Here is a 23,001-nt window from a genome sequence, read left to right on the forward strand (position 1 = left end):
CAAACATTCCCATAGACACTCCTACACCTTGTGGACAGCCTTCCCATAAGAGTTGAAGCTGTTAAAGCTGCAAAGGGCGGGCCAACTCAATATGGAACCCTATGGACTAAGACTGGGATGCCATTAAAGTTCATGTGTGTGTAAAGGCAGGTGTCCCAATACCTTTGGCAATGCAGTGTATTTCCTATCAGAGATTGTGATACTTTCTCACATTATAGAAAGAAAAAAAAAAAAAAATATTTTACTGCTGTCTGTATTAAATTTTCATGTCCTAGGTGGCACCAATCATTAGAACAGAAACGGATGGAAGAGCTTTCCTATGGGGACAGTGATAGCAATAAAAAACAAAGGTCCTAACCATTGCCTACTCTATCAAAAACAAAAATGTTTCACAGGTCGCACTTGGCCAGAGACTCTGGAGGTCACCGTCCTGTCTATTATCCCAGGCTCAATCTTAAAAAAAGTCTACGTTTTCTCCTTCTAGCTGTCCAGACGTTGATACCCAGACATTAGAAATCTCAGACCCCCCCACTATAAGGGAATGGGTAGCGGAACTGAATGCCATTATGAGACTAGAGGTCTGCAGGAGACATGCATGGCAACAGTGATCTACTGATCGCTGGTTCATTGCTTTCAAGGTTCCTTTGGACGAAAAATAATAAATGTAAATTTTTTGACCTGCAAAAAAATGTGCATTTATTATTTTTGTTAAAAAGGTGAAATTATCATTTAAGCTTTAGATTAGCATTCACTTTAATAGAAAAACTTACAACAAAATTATAAAAATGATCACCACATTACTGTGATGTCCCTGCATGCAATGGCCTAAGAAGACCCTGGGAAAAGCTGGCTGTTCAGTCATTTCTTTGATAACAGTGCTATGCTGTAGACGGAGTATATCTGGATTGTACAGTACCAGATTAATATTTGACTATAGAAACAAGACTTCAACTAAGAAACTCACCTGAGGAGCACACAAAATGAGTACAGCCACGTTCTGCCCACTAAGAGAAGAGAAGACATTAAATAATGATTATTTCTTATTGCAATATATACAATATTGAGGTTCAGAGAAGACAATGTTCATCACTATCAGACATATTAAATAGTATGATATACATTTCAGAAGTGCAAAGTGCAATGATGATTTGCAAATACAATAGTGCATAGCAAACAATGTTTACCCCACATCAGTCAGCACAATGCAAAGCTAAAAGCTGATTGGTTGCTCAGCGGTTCTACCCTTTTTACATTGTTCCGATCTTGTTTCTGAACATACCTGGTCTTCAATCATTGTAAATATTGACTATATAAACCAGGGGTGTCAAACTGGTGGCCTTCCAGCTGTTGCGAAACTACAAGTCCCATCATGCCTCTGCCTTTGGGAGTCATGCTTGTAACTGTCAGTCTTGCAATGCATCATGGAACTTGTAGTTTGAATAGCTGGAGGGCCGCCAGTTTGACACCCGTGATTTAAACTATTTAGCATAATCAGGTAAATCAAATATCAATAATAACTCATCAGGAGCAGGGGAATGTCTCAGTGCAATCATTACAAAAAGGTCCTTTGTTATTGCATTCATTATGAACCCCAACACATAAAATGTCTCATAGACCTGTAGTTGACAGCCTCAGCTCTGTTTCTGTGAGTTGTGTGAAGTGGGGTGTGTGCCTTCCCTGAGAAGTTCTCTCCAATCAGTTCTTCTAAATCTTTTCACTGAGCTCTGCAGCGTGTAATTTCAGCTCCCCCCCCCCCCCCCCATTTTCTGAAAGCTAAGATAAGCTTTATAAATTCTGGACTTTGAATTGCTGTAGAAAAGAGAAGACTATAGATAAACAGGTACAACTTATGTAGGAGGATTTGTTTCATCTCTGTGTTTCACCTGAGGCCAGTCACTTCACTGGGTATGCTGCATGAAAGGGTTTACAACCACATAAATTGGTATAAAGAGGCTGGACACACTAATAGATTTTTGAACAAACATTCATATAAATAGTCATTTGAACATTCATATTAAAATTTCAGTACATTCAACGGCTTGACCAATGTCGTTTGAAAGTTCTTCAAAATTTTTGCTTTTAACATTTTGGAATGAAGGGCCTTTCCCAAACGAAAACCACATTAACTGTTAGAAATACATTTGAGCAAAAAATTCCCTTCTGCTCTCATAACTTTTTTTTGTAACTGGTCGAAAATGAATACCCATTTGTCCCTACTAGCAATTAGAAAATTAAAGGAACTTTTTTAAAATTAAAAATTTTGAATGAAATTCTACTTGTGTATGGCCAGCTATAATGTGAGGATATTTCAGCTGGACTAAAATTGAAATGGCCCATTTGGAAAATTTCATCTGATTCCCATTTGTTCTTTTTATTTATAAAACGTATTATCTTGTCTTTTTACGTTGTCATACTGTTTCATCTCCACTGCAGATACCCAGATGTTAAATTTTCACTTATCATAGTGTAGTGAATGAAATAAAAAGAACTGGCCCGGTCGAGTACAGCGTGGGATCCCTGGACAGGTAAGTGTCCTTTTTTCAAAAGTCAGCAGCTACAGTATTTTTGAAGTAAGCAAGGGTTCAAGCATGCAGATGCATTTGGGCATATACCTCCAGAATTTACCTCCAGAATTTGCAGTTGCTGCACCTGGGAGTCACAAGTGTTGGCATACAGCCATGGCAAGCAGCCCATACAAATCAATGACAGGCTGACAAAAGCTGTGGCTGTAATCACACATCCGATTGGCTACTGGTAGTTTATGTCCTGGGCCATTCATCCTTCCCCTGAGTGTAACCACTCAGTAACAGACATACAGCCACAGCATCTGTCAGCCTGTCATTGATTTGTACGGGTTGCTGCTGTGGATGTGACTCCCAGGCACAGAAACGCACTGAATTCTGGTGATGTACATCTGAATGTGTCCTTGAGCATGAGCTCTAAAAATTCACATTGCAAAGAGAAAATTCACTCACAGCTTCATGAATTAGGTGGATTAATGCTAATCATCTGCAAGCAAAAATCCCTTTTTTTAAATTTTCCTTGCACACAACTTGATATTCTTTGCAAAGTGAACTTTTACTGTTTCAGCTCATTCACTTTGTGTAGCACAATGGCTAAATGGTTAGCGCTTCCACCTGGCAGTACTGGGGTCATTGGTTTCAATCCCAACCACGGCATCACCTGCCTGGAGTTTGCATGTTCTCCCTGTGCCTGCGTGGGTTTCCTCTAGGTAATCCAGTTTCCTCCCACATTCCAAAGACATTCTGGTAGGTTAATTAGATCCTGTCTAAATTGTTCCTAGTATGTGTATGTATGAATGTAAGTTAGGGACTTTAGATTGTACACCCCTTGAGGGTTAGGGATTGATGTGAATGTACAATATATATGTAAATTGATGGCACTATGTATTATAGTACCTGCAATAAATAGTAATAAGTGAAAAATAATTTTGCAAAGTGAAAATCCACTTTGAAAGTGAACATGTTCTACTTCTAATTGAAGTAAATTAGGGTCATTGGGGGAGATTTGCTCTCAGAATCTGGTGCAGCTGTCCACGGTAGCCAATCAGCTTCTAACTTCAGTTTGTTAATTTAAAATGTTATTAAACCCACAACAGTAAAATCAGTCTGTAGATGCAGTAAAACATGCTTGTTATACTCACTGTGGAACCTAAGGGGTTAATCCTCTGCATTGTGTAAAAATGCTGTTTGATCCTGACTTCTCTGATCTTCCCTTTCTTCCAAAGTCCCCCTCTTATCTCATGAAAGACATATCATGTGGAGACACTCTGCACATGCTCAGTTTGGTGTGTATTTTTTTTTCTTGGGAAAGTGCATGTGATCAGCACAGGGGCAATCAGCATTGTCCAGACAGAGGTCAGGGGTTCTGCATCCTCCTAGAGCAGAATGAAAACTCCTCCTACAAGCTTTAACCAGTGCTCTGCTGGACACTGATAGAAGTTACAAGACTGCTCTAACTGCTGATGAGAAGAGGTATTTAGCAGTTTATATTTACTAAAATAATTGCATTTCCATGTTGTGTGTACTGTGGGAGACCAGATAGAGTGAATGCAGGCTCCTGTGAGAGTGCATGTGATCAGCACAGAACCAATCAGCACTGTCCAGACAGAGGTCAGGGGTTCTGCATCCTCCTAGAGCAGAATGAAAACTCCTCCTACAAGCTTTAACCAGTGCTCTGCTGGACACTGATAGAAGTCACAAGACTGCTCTAACTTCTGGTGAGAAAAGGTATTTAACAATGTATATTTAGTAAAATAATTGCACTTCCATGTTGTGTGTACTGGGGGAGACCAGATATAGTGAATGCAGGGTCCTGGGTTTAGTAACACTTTAAGCTTCGACAAAACAAAACCTTGACGCTGATTGGTTCCCATGTAGAGCTGCACCAGATTTTGCATGCTCCAGTTTTAGTAAATAACCCCCTCTGCCTCTTCTTTCAGTAGGTTTGCCATCACACGTTGGGGGGCATATTGAAGTCAATCTTCCTAATTTAGTATTTTGTTTAAGGAATATCAGACTGCTTTGAAGTTTTGCATTAATTGGCTGTTTACTAACCGTCTTGCACAGATGTCCGATGCCACGAATCTTGAAAGAACCTGTTGGCTGAGCATTATCAAGTTTTAGATAGACTTTGCTGCCAGAAAGTTTGGACAATGGCACGCTGTCTCTGAGAGGGGTATTCAGATGAAGGCTGCTCATCTCTGCCATCCTGACCTACCGAGGAAAAAGGGAAAAGTTCTCATTAGCAGGGAATGTTGCTTGTGTTCCTTCACTAATACAGATCATCCTCCTAATGGGAATGGACAAGATGCTGTACTCAATATTTTGCCATTTATCCTAAACATTTGCATTGTCAATAAAATGTGTTGTGTCATATAGTGTGCTCTGGTGGACGGGAAGCATGTCTAACCACCATCAGTACTTGGATATGCATTCATTTCATTGTTTAGGCTTTTTTACTTTATTGCCACTTGGAGTTCCTTCCAGTAAAATACTTCCTGTCTTAGTGTGATAACACTCATTGCATCATGTCTATGGAGAAGCAACATGGTAACACTAGGACCGGGCTGCAAAAAGCCTTCCTGTCTTAGGGTGATAACACTCCTTCACTGCACTGTATCTAAGGAGGAGCAGCAGGGTACCCCTAGGACAGGACTGCAAAAATCCTTCCCTCTACTCTATTCTATAACATAGAGGGGAGGGGTTCTGTAGTTCACAGAGAAAACCTCCTGTCTTAGGGACATAACGCTCACTCATTGCACCATATCTAAGGAGAAGCAGCATGGTAACTCTAGTACCAGACTGCAAAAATCCTTCCCTCTACTGTCTTCCATTACATCAAGGGGAGGGGTTCTGTAGTCCACAGAGAAAACTTCCTGTCTTAGGGACATAACGCTCACACATTGCACCATCTCTATGGAGAAGCAGCATGGTAACTCTACTACTGGACTGCAAAAATCCTTCCCTCTACTCTATTCCATAACATGGAGGGGAGGGGTTGTGTAGTTCGCAGAGATAACTCCCTGTTTTAGGCAATAACACTCTTTCATTGCACCATATCTATGGAGATGCAGCATGGTAACACTAGGACCGAACTGCAAAAATCTTTCATTCTGCTATATTCCATAACAGCGAGGGGAGGGGTTTTGTAGTTTGGAGAGAACTCTCTGTTTTAGGCGATAACGCTCACTCATCGCACCATATCTATGGAGAAGCAACATGGTAACACTAGGACTGGACTGCAAAAATCCTTCCTGTCTTAGGGTGATAACACTCCATTACACTGTATCTAAGAAGGAGCAGCAGGGTACTCCTAGGACAGGACTGCAAAAATTCTTCCCTCTACTCTATTCCATAACATAGAGGGGAGAGGTTCTGTAGTCCACAGAGAAAACTTCCTGTCTTAGGGACATAACACTCCATATCTAAGGAGAAGCAGCATGGTAACACTAGTACTGGACTGCAAAAATCCTTCCCTCTACTCTATTTCATAACATCAAGGGGAGGGGTTCTGTAGTCCACATATATCTTCCAGTCTTACGGTGATAACAATCTTTCATTGCACTGTATCTATGAATGTGTCATAGGAAGAGAGCAAAGCTAACGATTTCTGGAAGAATCAACATGTATTTTTTATACTTAGATAAAAAAATAAATGTAACCACTTTCAAAGGTTATATTTTATTTTGTACATATATTTACACACTGAAGCACACATACTTGGTTAATCTGAGCATTGCATGCATATTTAAATGTCTCACCTAAGAGTGTATCTAAACCTAAAAAATAAATATTACAGCTTACCAATCCTGAAATGTGGTGGCTGTTTTTTGTTTTCTTTTTAAAAACTTTTTAACCCCCCCCACACACACACACCTGTTACATAAGGAGGAAGGAATGTGTAGCTTACAGATCATTGGAAAGCTGAGAACATTGAGATATCAGTTCAGTGCTTAAAAAAAGAAGTTACAAGGATCAACAAATGTTTTTCTGCACTTAGCGTGAAAAAATAAAGAAAAGAAATGCAGCCGATGTATGTAAGAACTGGTAATCTGCTATATATATTAAATTGATATTCTTGGGTTTAGATGTGCTTTGGTACAGATATGCACTAGACAACACTTTCAACTTGAGCTCTTTTAAATGTCAGACACACAGGGGTTGATTTACTAAAACCGGAGAGAGCAAAATCTGGCGCAGCTCTGCGTAGAAACCAATCAGCTTCCAGGTCAAACGTAATTGAACAAGCTGGAGTTAGAAGCTGATTGGCTACCATGCACAGCTGCACCAGGTTTTGCACTCTCCAGTTTTAGTAAATCAACCCGATTATTCTTGCCAAAAGATATCCTTGAGATGTGGCAGCACCCAAATATTGCAGAGTTCCCCTTTAGGCTTTAACATTTCTAACAGCATCTGTTTGCAAAGCAAGGTCATCAGCTCACATCCCCCCTCCCTTATTTCCTGTGGAATGATATGTTCCAGTCTGCAGCTGGCACCTTTATTTTCAGCTGAAGATAGTTAATCTAAATATGAAAACACAAGGCCACAGTATAACCTGAACTGCTTAGAAAGTCTTTTAACAATGTACAGAAAGTGAAAGAGGAAATATATGCATTGTGACGTAATTGCTGATATGTATACTCTGTAAGATGTTTTTCAAGGCACTTAGCTTACAGACACTGGTCTAGCTAAGTCCTAGCTGGTAATTAAAAAGTTTGTTTTCCACAAATTCGTGTCTGGAGTTTTATCTGGAATTCCCAACGTTGCCACTACAGGGACACAAGTGTCAGAATCTGCTGAAATTCCTGTTTTATTATCACTACTAGAGATGAGCGAATCGAACCAGGCGAACCGGAATTCGAGTCGAATTTCAGGAAATATTCGATTCGCGTCGAATCCGAAATTTTGCCTACTTCGGGTGCGCGAATCGAATATTTCCCGATCAGCCGGCAAAAGTGTCCCTGCAGTGAGCTCCGCTATTTCTGACAGTTCTCTGACAGAAGGAACACATGTTTAGCGGTTGAAACATTGTATCTATTAGTTTCCATTTAGGATACAGATGTTTCAACCGCTGTACATGTGAAGAAGCTGTCAGAGAACTGTCAGAAATAGAGGAACTCTGCACATACACTTTTTCCCGGCTTGGAATTATTCTTATTTTCATCCTACTTCTTCTTCTTCTTCTTCTTCATCATCCTCATCCTCTTCTTCATCATCCTCATCCTCTTCTTCTGAGGATGAGGATGAAGAAGAAGAAGAAGTAGGATGAAAATAAGAATAATTCCAAGCCGGCAAAAAGTGTATGTGCAGAGTTCCTCTATTCTGCAGATACACTTAGAGGAGCTCTGCAGATACACTTAGAGGAGCTCTGCACATACACTATTTGCCGGCTTGGAATTAATCTTATTTTCATCCTACTTCTTCTTCTTCTTCTTCATCCTCATCCTCATCCTCAGAAGAAGAAGAGGATGAGGATGAGGATGAAGAAGAAGAAGAAGAAGAAGAAGTAGGATGAAAATAAGAATAATTCCAAGCCGGCAAAAAGTGTATGTGCAGAGCTCCTCTAAGTGTATGTGCAGAGCTCCTCTAAGTGTATGTGCAGAGCTCCTCTAAGTGTATGTGCAGAGCTCCTCTAAGTGTATCTGCAGAGCTCCTCTAAGTGTATCTGCAGAATAGAGGAACTCTGCACATACACTTTTTGCCGGAAACCGCTGTATGGAGGGAATGTCCCAGAACTGTCAGAAATAGGATATTTATGACAGTTCTGGGACATTCCCTCCATACAGCGGTTGAAACCGCTGTATGGAGTGAATGTCCCAGAACTGTCAGAAATAGACTATTTCTGACAGTTCTGGGACATTCCCTCCATACAGCGGTTGAAACATTGTATCTATTTGTTTCCATAAATGGATCCATTTATGGAAACAAATAGATACAATGTTTCAACCGCTGTATGGAAGGAATGTCCCAGAACTGTTAGAAATAGTCTATTTCTGACAGTTCTATGACATTCCCTCTATACAGCGGTTGAAACCGCTGTATGGAGTGAATGTCCCATAACTGTCAGAAATAGACTATTTCTGACAGTTCTGGGACATTCACTCCATACAGCGGTTGAAACATTGTATCTATTTTTTTCCATAAATGACATTCTGCAAATACACTTAGAGGAGCGCTGCAGATACACTTTTTGCCAGCTTGGAATTAATCTTATTTTCATCCTACTTCTTCTTCATCTTCTTCTTCTTCATCCTCATCCTCATAAGAAGAAGAAGAGGATGAGGATGAGGAAGAAGAAGAAGAAGTAGGATGAAAATAAGAATAATTCCAAGCCGGCAAAAAGTGTATCTGCAGCGCTCCTCTAAGTGTATCTGCAGAATGTCATTTATGGAAAATAGATACAATGTTTCAACCGCTGTATGGAGTGAATGTTCCATAACTGTCAGAAATAGACTATTTATGACAGTTCTGGGACATTCACTCCATACAGCGGTTGAAACCGCTGTATGGAGGGAATGTCATAGAACTGTCAGAAATAGACTATTTATGACAGTTCTGGGACATTCACTCCATACAGCGGTTGAAACCGCTGTATGGAGGGAATGTCATAGAACTGTCAGAAATAGACTATTTATGACAGTTCTGGGACACTCACTCCATACAGCGGTTGAAACATTGTATCTATTTGTTTCCATAAATGACATTCTGCAGATACACTTAGAGGAGCGCTGCAGATACACTTTTTGCCAGCTTGGAATTAATCTTATTTTCATCCTACTTCTTCTTCTTCTTCTTCATCCTCATCCTCATAAGAAGAAGAAGAGGATGAGGATGAAGAAGAAGAAGAAGTAGGATGAAAATAAGAATTCCAAGCCGGCAAAAAGTGTATCTGCAGCGCTCCTCTAAGTGTATCTGCAGAATGTCATTTATGGAAAATAGATACAATGTTTCAACCGCTGTATGGAGTGAATGTTCCATAACTGTCAGAAATAGACTATTTATGACAGTTCTGGGACATTCACTCCATACAGCGGTTGAAACCGCTGTATGGAGGGAATGTCATAGAACTGTCAGAAATAGACTATTTCTGACAGTTCTGGGACACTCACTCCATACAGCGGTTGAAACATTGTACCTATTTGTTTCCATTTGTTTTCATCTCCAAGGGCATTTAAATTACAGGTACAGTGTTCTGCACTAATTTAAAGGCTCTCTGAAGCCTAGAAACCCTTTTAATAAGTTAAATTCGTAGCGAATTAATTCGCATCGAATCGAATTTCATACTGGAATTCGCCGAATCAGCCGAATCGAATTTTTGAGAAATTCGCTCATCTCTAATCACTACCCTTTATTTAGATTGCGCAATCAGATCATGTAAGCATTCACAGCAGGGTATACAGTACCTTCCATTATTATTAACAAAACAGGAGTGGATACAAAAGGCATGATTATTCGGCTCCTTAGAGTTTGTAATCTGATATCCTGAAATAATAGAAAAGGCCTGGGGGGAGGGCAAGCCATACTGTATGTAGTTCAGTATTTATTGTTTTACCCCCATAAGGAGATAGTAGTGGCAACACCTGTAAAGCTGGCCATTGATGGAGCAATTTTCTTTCCTGCAAAGAAAATCACTCCATTCCCCCATCATCACAGTTAGTGTTGCTGGGGGAATCCCTCCTGCTGAGCCATTGTGTTCCCACCAGCAGGTAGGGAGGGGGGGTTCCCTTGCAGGGAGAAGACAGTGATTACTGCTAGCCGGTTGTACCAAAGCTGATCGATTGATCAACTTTTTTATATTCAGTCTGCCTATCCATGCTTGAAATCCCAGCTGGTCCCTGCTGACCCAGCAGAGATTCGAACCACCTAAATCTGGTGCAGCTCTGCATAGAAACCAATCAACTTCCAGGTTTTTTTTATTATCAAAGCTTAATTGGACAAGCTGAAGTTAGAATCTGATTGGCTACCATGCAGAGCCGCACCAGATTCTGAGAACTCCAGTTTTAGTAAATCTCCCCAACTGTATGCCTCACTGATATGCAGTTGCTTTTTATAAGCTCTTAAAGTATATCTAATCCCAAGAAGAAAATTGTAACATATTTGGGCTTTCTAGTCTTTAGACATGTTGGCTTCATTTTTTTTCGAGTTAAGTGCAATTTTTTTTTTAAATACAGAGAATACCTGTTAATCCTGCTAGAAATTCAGTATCCTTGTAACTTCCTCTGCACTAAACTGAAGTATTAACTACTATATCTATATACATACTATATATCAGCCATCCGTTCTCTTTTGTGGGCTTTTTTGTATTATTATTATTATTATTAATGACAAGTATTTATATAATTCCGATAAGTTACGCAGTGCTTTACATACTGTACATTCACATCAGTCCCTGCCCTCAAGGAGCTTACAGTCTAAAGCTGGCCATACATGGATCAATGGTTTAGCAGGGACCGACCGAATTTTGATCCATGTATGGCCATCGCTGTTCAACAGATGTCGATCATTAGATTGGTTTCTGTCGAATAGGAATGTTAGAAGACTTGTCGATCAGCATCTGCAGCCAATTGGCTACAGCAGCTGATCAGTGTATCCTTACACCAAGGAGTTCCGCTGTCAGAAAACATTTGTTCAGTGGGGGGGGGGGGGGGAGATTCCTTTATCCACCTTGCTTTTGTGGATGGAGAAATTGGTTTGCTTTTGTTCAGCCTGCTGGCTGATTAATTAAAAGAAAAATGCCTATGGGCCAGTTTTAGACCCCTATCTCTCATACATACATGGGTCAATTTAGACAGGTGCCAACTGACCTACTGGCATGACTTTGGAGTGTGGAAGGAAACCCATGGAAGCACAGGGAGAACATGCAAACTCCAGAATATATTTTGTGTATGTACTAAAGATGAGGAGAAGGGGAGGAGTTTGTAATTTTAATCAGGAGAGCAGCAAAGGGTGACAACATGCTACTTCATAGATACAGTACGGTGAGTGAATGTTGTCACCCCAGGACAGGATAATATGTATTACTGATAGGATCACAGGGAGAAAAATAACAGAAAAAGTCTTAAAGAAGAATTACAGTCAAAATTATTAAAATAAATGCTTGTTTCTGTCTAGGGGCTCGGAAAGTAAAGATATACTTACCTAATTCGCTGATCCTCTGAGCACAAGACTGGTTTCTGCTGCTTCTGCCCCCCCTGCACACGAGTGGTCTTGTGAATGGGCTGTTCCTGACGTCATCATGCCCATAGTCCAGCTCCGGAAGTGAGGATGGCAGGAACAGTCCACTGGACATCGGAGCGTGGTTTTTCAAAGGATTGGAGGAATGGGTAAGTACAGATTTTCCCTGAACCCCTGGACAAAAACGAGCACTTAACCCATGTAGTGCGGGCACACTGCGTAGGAAAATAAAAGTTTTGACCGGAGGTCTGCTTTAAAAAATAAAACCAATGCATCTAAACTCTGGCGAGCTGCTCTATGGTAAATGTTTGTTCTTGGGGTTTTATGTATCAATATCTATCTAGAGCTGCAAATCGGTATACAGATATGTGTATATACAGTTACATATCAAATCCTATCAAATGAATATGCTATAAATAATATATTGTATATACAATATAAATAATAAAAATATGATATACAATCAGAGTGAGCCCTACTAATAAAAGCTCATAATTCTAGAGGAACAGGGAATAGAACGAAGAGGTAAGGGAACAAGTACACTCCATGTATATGCCAAACTAAACTACACTGTTATCTATAGACCTCAGGAATATGGTTTGGTTATGTTAAAAAAAAAACCCAATGATCTTATTCTCCATTACTTTACTGACTTGTAAACAGCTATGTAATGATCTGCCTTTATTAGCTGGCTATTTGAGATCCATGGAAATGTTTTATACACAAATCCAGAAATTTCCAGTCATCCCTGGCTCACTTGTACGTAAATGACAGTTTCCTAGATACAAAGACTTTTGTAAGAGGACAAAATTCCCAGGATTCTCCTTGAGTACCAGTCCCGGAATGACCGAGTAATCAGTATGCACAGTGGCTACAAGAAAGACTACCACTTGCTGTACATGTAAGTCCATAAATACAATGTTATTTAATGCTATATTAAATAGAATATAAAAGGCTGCCAGTGTATCAATGTACAATGAACTGTCTTTAATAACATAGATTCTTTTTTGTTTAAGAACACTAAAAAAAACGTAGCAATGCCAAACATGTCGATTTGAAGTTTTGTAGATGCCTAATTAATGTTTATAATCGCTGATGACGATAATATGAATATATTCCTTGTGTGTTCGTTTTTAGAATATTGTAACTATTTTGTCTACAAAACAAAGTATATTTCTCTAGATCATACTACTTATGTACCTGCCATAACAGTTACAGTCACCAACACCACCAAAATAATCACTGCTCCCCATATCTGTTGCTTTAGGTGCCCCTAAACCAGCTCTCTAAACCTTTTTATTTATTACATATGCAGTGTTTTACATAAAATGTATATATAATGTACATTATATTCAAATCAATCCCTGCCCTAAAGAGCTAACAGTCTAAGATCCCTGCCATGCATGCACACAGATACTAGGGCCAATTTACCAGCATTTGGAGTGTGAGAGGAAACCCACAAAAGCACAGGGAGAGCCTTCAAACTCCATGCAGTTAGTCTAATGGTTGGGTCCAATTTGATCCAATGACCCTAGTACTGCAAGGCAGAATTGCTAACTAAGCAACAGGGCTGCAACAGGGAACCTTAAAATGACTTTCTGGATTCAGGGAACCCCTGGTATTAATTGCTATATCTACAGCTCACAGTAAATTATTGGGATGATTGCTGGAAAGAATTGTGTCAGGTTCCTAAATTTACTTAGTGGGTGGCCCTGTTGCCACCCTCCCAACCAGCATCTTTCAATTGAAAAATCAAAGTAGCTTGTGGAAAGTTGTCAGCCAAACCATGGTACATCCAATCAGATGCAGGCAATATTCGAGTACTTTGACAAATGGTTAAAAAGAATATTGTTCTCAGTAGTTACTTAGCTGAGAGGCAGACATTGCGCATTGCTCAAAGAACCCCTAATAACCTCTGGAGCAGGGGTGGGTGATTAACTTACCCACATAAGAAACTGGGACTGTTGTGGAAGGCGGAATTTAATTATGCTCAATATTAATTCTGGACCTGGAAAGGTCTGTAAGTACATAAACATATAAAAAAAAAACCAAACACCTGGCGCTAGGAATAATAGGTACAAAATTGGTTTCTTTCAGATGGGTGGTCGGGGGGGGGGGGGATAAAAACAGGTGGATGAGCAGTGGTTTCACCACCCCCTGGATGCCCATTGAAACACATGGGGCTGTTCACATGCTGCAGCTGTGATGCTTAGCTTCGGGACAGCAGCATTTTTAACTTGCAGAGTTTGACAAGTGGCACCGCTTGTCAAACTTGCGCATTGAGTTCAATGAGGCTGTGTCACTGTGACTGGTAGGAGAGAGCCTGAGAGCGGTACAGCAGGGATTTCTGCAGATCCTGACCTGGAGTGAAGAACAGTTGCATGGCTCCTGAAGTTTGCAGCATGCAGGCGCTAATACAGGAAGAGCTTGGCCGGGTAGCAAAGGAGCAAGAGAGTGTTGGGACGTCTCATAGGCAATGCTCTACCACCAGAACCAATCCTCCCCGCTGTACCGATCAACTCCTCAGCCTCTTTCCTTCCAGCTCTCCACACAAACATCTGTCAACCTGCCCCTCTGAGCCTGGCAGCTTCCTCAGGAAAAGGCATGATGACAATGGAGGCCTTGAGGGCCATGTGGGAACAGTCAAAGGGCTGGATTTGGCCCTGGGACTGCAATATGCCCAGGTCTGCTCTGGAGGAACCCGAGGACTCCATGGAACCTCTAGCTGAGAAAGGCTGCTATAGACATTAGATGACAGTACTCCAGTTCAGCCAGTATGTGCAGACTGGGAGATTATCTAACAATGGCTATCTGGCAGTGAAAAGCCCCAAATTATTACAGGTTAAGAAACCTTGCCTCACCACCATTGTTTTCCTGAGATAAACTGTTGTGGCTCCCTCACCATGCTCCAGATGAGAAGCAAGCACAGTAACCCTGTGTACGCCTGTGTAGCTAGCATAAACCTAGATGGATTGAAACTCATCTGGTTCAGTAGGGACTGGCCGAATTTCGATCTATGGTTGTTCCCAAGGACCAACTGCTTTTGAATGGGCTTGTTGAAAAAATTAGCTTCAATCAACTCAATGCTGATCAGTGTATGCTGACAGCAGAGGAGTCCCCACTGTCAGACTACAGTGACACAACAGGGAGGATTCCCCCATCCACCTCGGTTGTGTGGATGGGGTAATCAATTTAGTTTTTTTTCGATCGGCCTATTCTGTTAAAAAAAAAGAAAAACTGATGTATGTATGACCAGCTTGGGTATCAGTGCAAGAAATTAGTTAAGATTACTGTGCTTCCTAGATCTGTACATATTACTTTAATATTGTTGAGGAACAATGGCTGTGTCCCCATCATCTACATATTATTGTTCAATGAACACCTCCCATCATTTCCATCCTAAAAGCTTTTCACACATCTGTCCCTTTCTCATGCATGCCACAGGGAAAATAGTTTACAACAGCATGTACTTGTAAATGGCTTCCAAGTATCATTTACTTTGCTCAGCATAGGAGATGACAACACTTGATAATGTATTGTATTTTTTTTTATTATTATTAGATCGTTATATACTACACATTTAAATGTATAATGTGCATATCCACCATTTTAATTGAAACTTTATATTCTTAGTTATTTCATTATAAATCCTAGAATTTAGGTTTGTAGAAGCCTTGCTAAGGCTGGCCATACAATATACAATTTTCTTACAATTTTCTGTTCAACTTCTGCCCAATTCCCTTTAGACCTTCAACTATGTAGTGCAAGGGATTTCTTAAGTGGCTGTTTTTTAAAAGTCAGCAGCTACAGTTTTTGTAGCTGCTGACTTTTATTTTTTGACAGGATGAGTGGAACTCCACTTTAATAACTCCATTCTTGTCTATTTATGTATTCATTTCTGAAGAATATGCTATAATAATAATAATAATAATAATAATAATAATAAGTTAATATACATCTAAAGCCAAAACTTTTTTTATTTGAATAGCGTAGGGACTTTTGTTGCCATCTGTATGCCATAGGTGCGATTTCCATTCACTTCCTGTCCTGTAGACACAACAGGGAATGACAGGTAAAATAAAAAAAATCCTCTCTACATTGAAAGATTCCTGTTCTGGTACCACATCACAATTTTGGATTTTCTCTCTTTCAGTTGTGGTGACAATGGTTAACAGGACGAATAGAGTAAATCTCACTAATAGGGACACAGACAAATAAAAACATGACAGGGGTGATAACTCCCTAACCCCTCACCACTCTATACAAAACTAACACAATTTTGGGCTTTAGATACATTTTGAACATTTAGAATATTATAAGAATAGTATATTATTATTATATTGAGTTTATATAGCGCCAAAGGGTTTACTCAGTGCTGCACAATAGAAGGGGGGGGGGGGGGGACAATACAAGAAACAGAACAGCAACAACAACAGTACACGAGGGGTTAGAGGGCCCTACTCTTTCAAGCTTACAATCTAGGAGGGAGGGGATAGTGGCACAGGAGGAAGTGGCTGTGGGGGATGGAGTGGTAGGAGGAATGAAGGAGAACGGCTGTTAGGTGAGGGAGGGGTAGGCTTCCCTGAAGAGGTGGGTTTTCAGGGAGCGCCTGAAGGTGAGGAGGGAAGGTGACAGTCTGATGGATTGGGGCAGTGAGTTCCAGAGGATGGGGGAGGACCTGGAGAAGTCTTGCAGTCATGCGTGGGAGGAGGAGACCAGAGAGCAAGATAGAAGGAGGTCCTGTGAGGAGCGAAGGGTACGGGTAGGGTGGTACTTGTGAAACAGGTTGGTGAGGTAGTTAGGGGCAGTGTTGTGAATGGCTTTGTAGGTCAGGGTTAGTAGTTTGAATCTGATGCGTTGGGCAATCGGGAGCCAGTGGAGAGATAGGCAGAGGAGGATGGCAGAGGTGGAGCGGGTGGTGAGGTGAATGAGTCGGGCTGCTGAGTTCAGGATGGTCTGGAGTGGGGAGAGCCTGCACTGGGGTAGGCCGGTGAGAAGGGAGTTGCAGTAGTCAAGGCGTGAGATAATCAGGGAGTGTACGAGTAGTTTAGTATATACATCCAATCTTATGGGAATAAGACAGTGGGGTTGATTTACTAGTGGACAGTGCAAACTCTGGTGCAGCTCTGCATGGTTGCCAATCAGCTTCTAACTTCAGCTTGTTCATAGTTACATAGTTAGTCTGGCTAAAAAAAGACAAAATTCCATCCAGTTCAACTATTATAAAAGAAACCTTTCTGTGTTTGGATATTAAATTTCTTTTCCTCCAGACATAAAGAGTGCCCCCTTGTCCTCTGTGATGCCCACAGGGTGAATAGCTCTACACCGAGTTCACTATATGAACCACTGATGTATTTATACATGTTGATCATATCCCCCCTTAATCTCCTCTTCTCAAGAGAGAATAAATTCAGTTCCTCTAATCTTTCCTCGTAGCTGAGCTCCTCCATGCCTCTCATCAGTTTAGTTGCCCTTCTCTGTACTTTCTCCAGTTCCCCAATGTTTTTTTTGTGAATTGGTGCCCAAAACTGAACTGCATATTCCAGATGAGGTCTTATGAATGATTTGTATGGAGTAAAATGATATTTCTCCCTGGAGTCTACAGTATATCACTTTTAATACAAGAGAGGATTTTGTTCAAGTAAGCTTTGACAAAAAAAAAATCCTGGAAGCCGATTGGGTTCTATGCAGAGCTGCACCAGATTGTGCACTCTTCCCCATTAAGTAGTAAACAGATGAACCAGTAAGATTTCATGTGACTGGGCACCTAGGTGTAAAATTGGGGTATTTTTCCTCACCTGGGGCCACAGGTACTGCATGCAGCTGCCCATAGGAATCAAGATCTGTATGTGGGTATTTGGTGGTACTACTACATACTACACACAAGCATACAGACTTATTCCCCTGGATGCAGACAGCCTGCGTCCAGAGTTGTAAGTCCATATGCACGTGTGTGCCAACTCATCAACATTCCAGCAGAACATTATGTTAATATATTTAATAACCCCTTTTCTGGGTCTGGTTTTATTTGTGGTTTCCCCATTAGAGTCTTATTTGCACTGTATTTACTAGCAGAGGTAAGTGGATCCATACCTATTTACTACTAAGCAACGTCTACAGATGTGTACCAGGAAAAAGACACCAGGAACAAAAATAGCACAGCGCATAACATATATCTCAGTAGTAAAAGTACATGTACATGAAGTACATATGATAAACAGACGATGGGGTATGTCTGCCTGAAGAAAGATTGCTGCTTAAGTGATACCCTACGTCATAAATGCTGTATATAATGTATAGTGTTGTACACATATGTAGATGCATTCTAGTCTATGAGCCCATCAATACAGCTACAATTGGCAGCAGAAACATTCTGCTTTGTAAAGCCACGTAAAACAAAAATAGGTCTGGAGTCATCATTTCACCTGTATTTTACATTTTTTTCTAATGGGGCAGCACAGTGGCTAAACGGTTAGCCCTTCCACCTGGCAGTACTAGGGTCATTGGTTCAAATCCCAGCCATGGCACCACCTGCCTGGAGTTTGCATGTTCTCCCTGTGCCTGCATGGGTTTCCTCCGGGTACTCCACATTGCCACACTCCAAAGACATGCTGGTAGGTTAATTGGATCCTGTTTAAATTGTCCCTAGTATGTGTATGTATGAATGTAAATTAGGGACTTTAGATTGTACACCCCTTGAGAATTAGGGACTGATGTGAATGTACAATACATATGCAAAGTGCTGCATAAATTGATGGCACTATAGAAGTACCTATAATAATAATAAAATAATGTCTGCAAGTGTAAAGCTGTTAAAATACAGGGACCCTATTGGCTGCTGCTCCTGGATGATATTGCAGTATTAACAAGGGCGGACTGACCATTTAGCCACTCGGGCACTGCCCAAGGGCCCAGGGTCAGTAGGGGGCCTCATGATATGCCCCCGGTACCTTTCATAGGCTTTTTTGGGTGTGGATTGAGTGTGGGCGAGGCACAGGGGCCCCATGATTTCCTATTGCCCTGGGGCCCCATGAGTTGTCAGTCCGCCCCTGAGTATTAACAATGTGTAACCAAAAATGCCTGTGCCGGTGATTATGCACTCTTGACCTGAATGAGTAATCGATGCACCAGCACATCGATGGCAGCACATGCAGATTCATTGCCATTGTACAGGTACGCTGTATGCATGCAAACACTGAACAAATGTTACATGTGAGCAGCAAATAGGCAGGATCTTTCTGCAGGATCCTCTGTAGAGATGGGCTAGATGTTCATGTCAAACATAAGTTCAACTTGAACATCAGCCGTTTGTGTGTTCGGCTGTTTGCCCGCCACGCCCCACAATGCACTGCGCCCTGACAGTGCATTGTGATTGGCCAAATGAATGCACCAGACCACAGGTCAGATGCAATGCTTTGGCCAATCACAGAGCATGATGACATCACAAGGAAGCAGGTGTGACCCAGCCCGCTTGTGATGTCATCACAGTATTTAAAAACTGTCATCCCGGCGCAGCTGTCAGATGACAGGAGCCAGTGTTGAGGGCAGAGCATTTTTTTTTTTCCTTTTTTCAGCTCGGCAGCGGCAGGCATCATGATTGAAGTTGGATCCACTTCGGGGGACATTTTTAAAATGTTTGTTTTTAGTAAAGGACTTGTCAAAAACTGTCTCCTGTTATTTTTCCACTACACTTTTTTTCTTTTTGTGAATTGGTAACAGTACCATGTACCTTTCTATGAACTTTCGGTAGGTTGGACTGTTCGACTATAAACTGAACAGGGGGGTATTCGGACCATCACTAATCCTCTGTATTATTCTGACATATTTACAACAATGTGAATGAGCCCTTATTGGCTAACTTTGATTATAAAGGATGCAAGCTTTCAGGATGCCTTAGAGTCCATTCACACCGGATGCACTGTCATGTGCTGATCAATGCATGCCAGTGCACAAAAATTGAAAAATCAAAGTATTTCAATAGGAACAGTTCACAGCACTGCATCGCACTGATGTGCACTGCTCTGAAAAAAGAAACCAACATATACTACTTTTTTTTAGAGCAACTTATGCAGTGCATGTAAACACATGTATGTACAATGCACATAAACAGTCAAAACAGCCAGCTGAAGTTTTCTTACAAATAAAGCTTAGTGATGTTTAAAGAAAAAAAATGGGAAAAAAAAGCATTGCAGTGCATTTTAAAATGCAATGTGGCATGTAAAAGCATGTCAACGCACATGCATTTAAAGCAAAATTTGCGGTGTTGAATGGACCCTTAAACTCACCCTTCACATCACAATCTTTGTATAATCAACCTTATAATGGCTATATATGTTTCAATTTTATTATTGAATTGTTGTGTGATATGATCAAAACAATCAATCAATCGAGTGGCCAAGGTGGGAAACTATCATTTGTTTTGTTTCGATCAGGAGTGTTGCACTATTTTGTTCATGAATATGATAGTAATTTGTGTTCAAATCCACTTCTCTGAATGTTCCATATTCACTGAATTTGTTATTCACTATAGTATGTTTATTTATATTGCAAGTTATAGATTGGAAAAGAAATTGATCGTTTATCAAAGTGTGTATGACCATCATTCGATTTACCAAAACTGTGTAATATGAGGATCGACCTTAGCTATCCAATCTGTATCCATTGAGGCATTACTTAGTTGTTAGCAGATCTAAAGGAGAATGTACAATCAGTGTATGGTGAGCTTCAGATCCTTTTTTCAGGCTCTATGGGTTTCTGAAAATGGTTCTGATGTTAAAAAAAATGGGGCAAAAAAAAAAAAAAGATATATTTATAAGTATGTCCTGTACAAGGTGATCTGATCTAAAAAAAATTAAAAAATGAAAATAAAAGATACATTCATAATAGTGTCCTGTACAAAGTGATCTGATATTAAAAAAAAAATTTGAAAAAGGGCGGAAATAAAAGATACATTTATAATAATGCCTTGCGCAAGGTGATCTGATATAAAAAAACACATAAAAGTAAATATAAAAGATGGATTTATAATAATGTCCTGTACAAAGTGATCTGATATAGAAAAAAATTAAAAAGTGCGGAAATAATAATAATGTCCTGTACAAGGTAATCTGATATGGAAAAGAAAACCCCACAAAAAAGGGATGAAAATAAAAGATACATTTATAATAAAGGCATCCAATCATCTTCTAAAAAAAACCCAAAAACATGAAAAGTGGAAATAAAAAATACATTCATATAATGTCCTGTGAAAAGTGATATGATATTAAAAAAACCCAAAACATTAAAAAAGGGTGGGAATAAGAGTTATATTTCTAAAAATGCCATATGCAAGGTGCTCTGATATAAAAAAAAAAATAAAAAAAAGTGGAAATAAAAGATACATTCATAATAATGTCTTATACAAAGTGATCTGATAGAACAAAAAAAATTCAAAAGGGTTCAAATAAAATATACATTCATAATAATGCCCTGTGCAAGGTGATCTGATATAAAAAAAACCCCATAAAAACGTAAATATAAAAGATGGATTTATAATAATATCCTGTACAAGGTAATCTGATATAAAAAAAATTAAAAAGGGCGGAAATAAAAATGTCCTGTACAAGGTAATCTGATATGAACCCCCCCCCACACAAAAAAGGGGTTAAAATAAAAGATACATTTATAATAATGGTAGCCAATCATCTTCTAACTTGAAAGAGCAGGGCCCTTGATCCCCTCATGTTTTGCATTGTATTGGTATTGTTCTGTCACATGTTCTGTCTCCCTTTGTAATGTACAGCGCTGAGCGAACTATTGGCGCTTTATAAATACTGTATAATAATAAATAATAATAATAACTTCAGCTTGTTCAATGAAGCATTGACAAGAAAACCTGGAAGCTGATTGGTTTCTATGCTGCAGCAGATTTTGCACTCTCCAGGTTTAGTAAATAACCTCCAATGTCCTTTAAAAGGTGATATGATATATATATATATATATATATATATATATATATAATATTATATAAAAAGGGGGGGAGGGATAAAAGATACATTTATAAGAATGTCCTGTAGAATGCGATCTGATAAAAAAAAAAAAAACATTAAAAAGTGCGAAAAAAAAGATACATTTATAATAATGTCCTTTACGAGGTGATCTGATATTTAAAAAAAAAAAAAACACAATAAAGGGGGGAAATAAAAGATACATTAATAAGAATGTCCTATACAAGGTAATCTGATAGAATAAAAATTAAAAAGGGCAAAAAAAGATACATTTATAAGAATGTCCTGTAGAATGAGATCTGATACGAAAAAAAGGTGAAAAATAAAAGATACATTTATAATAATGTCCTTTACAAGTTGATCTGATATTTTAAAAAAACACACAAAAGTGGGGAAATAACAGATTCATTTATAATCATGTCCTGTACAAGGTAATGTGATAGAAAAAAAATATATAAAAAAAGGGTGAAAATAAAGGATACATTTCTAATAATGTCCTGTACCAAGTGATATGAATATCAGATTCAAATATGAAAATAAAAGAAACATTTCTAATAATGTCCTGTACCAAGTGATCTGAATATCAGATTCTGATCTGAAAATAAAAGCTACATTTCTAATAATGTCCTGTACCAAGTGATCCGAATATCAGATTCTGATATGAAAATGATACATTTCTAATAATGTCCTGTACTAAGTGATCTGAATATCAGATTCTGATATGAAAATAATAGATACATTTCTAATAATGTCCTGTTCCTGTACTAAGTGATCCAAATATCAGATTCTGAGCTGAAAATAAAAGCTTCATTTCTAATAATGTCCTGTACCAAGTGATCCGAATATCAGTTTTTGATATGAAAATAAAAGCTACATATCTAATATTGTCCTGTACCAAGTGATCCGAATATCAGATTCTGATCTGAAAATAAAAGCTCCATTTGTCGGAATGTGCTGGAAAGTCTGCTATGGTCATGCTGGGCCAAGCTGCTAGCGTTCCCTTACCTGCTCTCCGGCCGGTGACATGCACTTCTGAGGACGATTTGATTTGATCGCCGCTCACCCGGGAGAAAACTTATAGGTCCTCGAGTAAAACCTGTGACCAATCAGAGACCAGCTCCGTACACTCCCCCAGCACTCCCCCCCTCTTTGCGGCAACAGCTGTGGGACCATCCAGCTAAAGGAGACCTCAGACAATACCAAAAGGGATGAGCGGGGGGAGGTCACTAGCAGCTAAAGGAAATGCTGGTTATTTTTAGAGGTTACTTTACCAAAAGGAGGACAAATCCCCCCACCCCACCCTGCAGACTGCGGGATCC

At 39.7% G+C, this 23,001-nt stretch overlaps 2 protein-coding genes across 2 annotated transcripts in view; one reads left to right on the top strand and one right to left on the bottom strand.

Moving 5' to 3' along the window:
- The window catches only part of SDS (serine dehydratase), a 37,771-nt gene extending 14,821 nt beyond the window's left edge, over nt 1-22,950 (bottom strand). Inside the window, exons 1-3 of the mRNA XM_089691223.1 lie at nt 22,688-22,950; nt 4,578-4,736; nt 965-1,004 (exon numbers count right to left, since the gene is read on the bottom strand). Coding sequence (XP_089547349.1) covers nt 965-1,004; nt 4,578-4,736; nt 22,688-22,708 — 220 coding nt within the window. The 5' untranslated portion in view covers nt 22,709-22,950. The remainder of the gene's footprint in view (nt 1-964; nt 1,005-4,577; nt 4,737-22,687) is intronic.
- LOC149450958 (serine dehydratase-like) overlaps nt 12,528-23,001 on the top strand; it is a 104,556-nt gene continuing 94,082 nt past the window's right edge. The window contains exon 1 of the mRNA XM_089691227.1: nt 12,528-12,597. The gene's annotated coding sequence lies outside the window, so the exon portion shown is untranslated. The remainder of the gene's footprint in view (nt 12,598-23,001) is intronic.

The sequence above is a fragment of the Staurois parvus genome, unplaced genomic scaffold (genome assembly GCF_062004578.1).
Source record: "Staurois parvus isolate SC_StPar_1 unplaced genomic scaffold, SC_StPar_1.0 ptg000556l, whole genome shotgun sequence".
In the NCBI taxonomy this organism is placed as follows: domain Eukaryota; kingdom Metazoa; phylum Chordata; class Amphibia; order Anura; family Ranidae; genus Staurois; species Staurois parvus.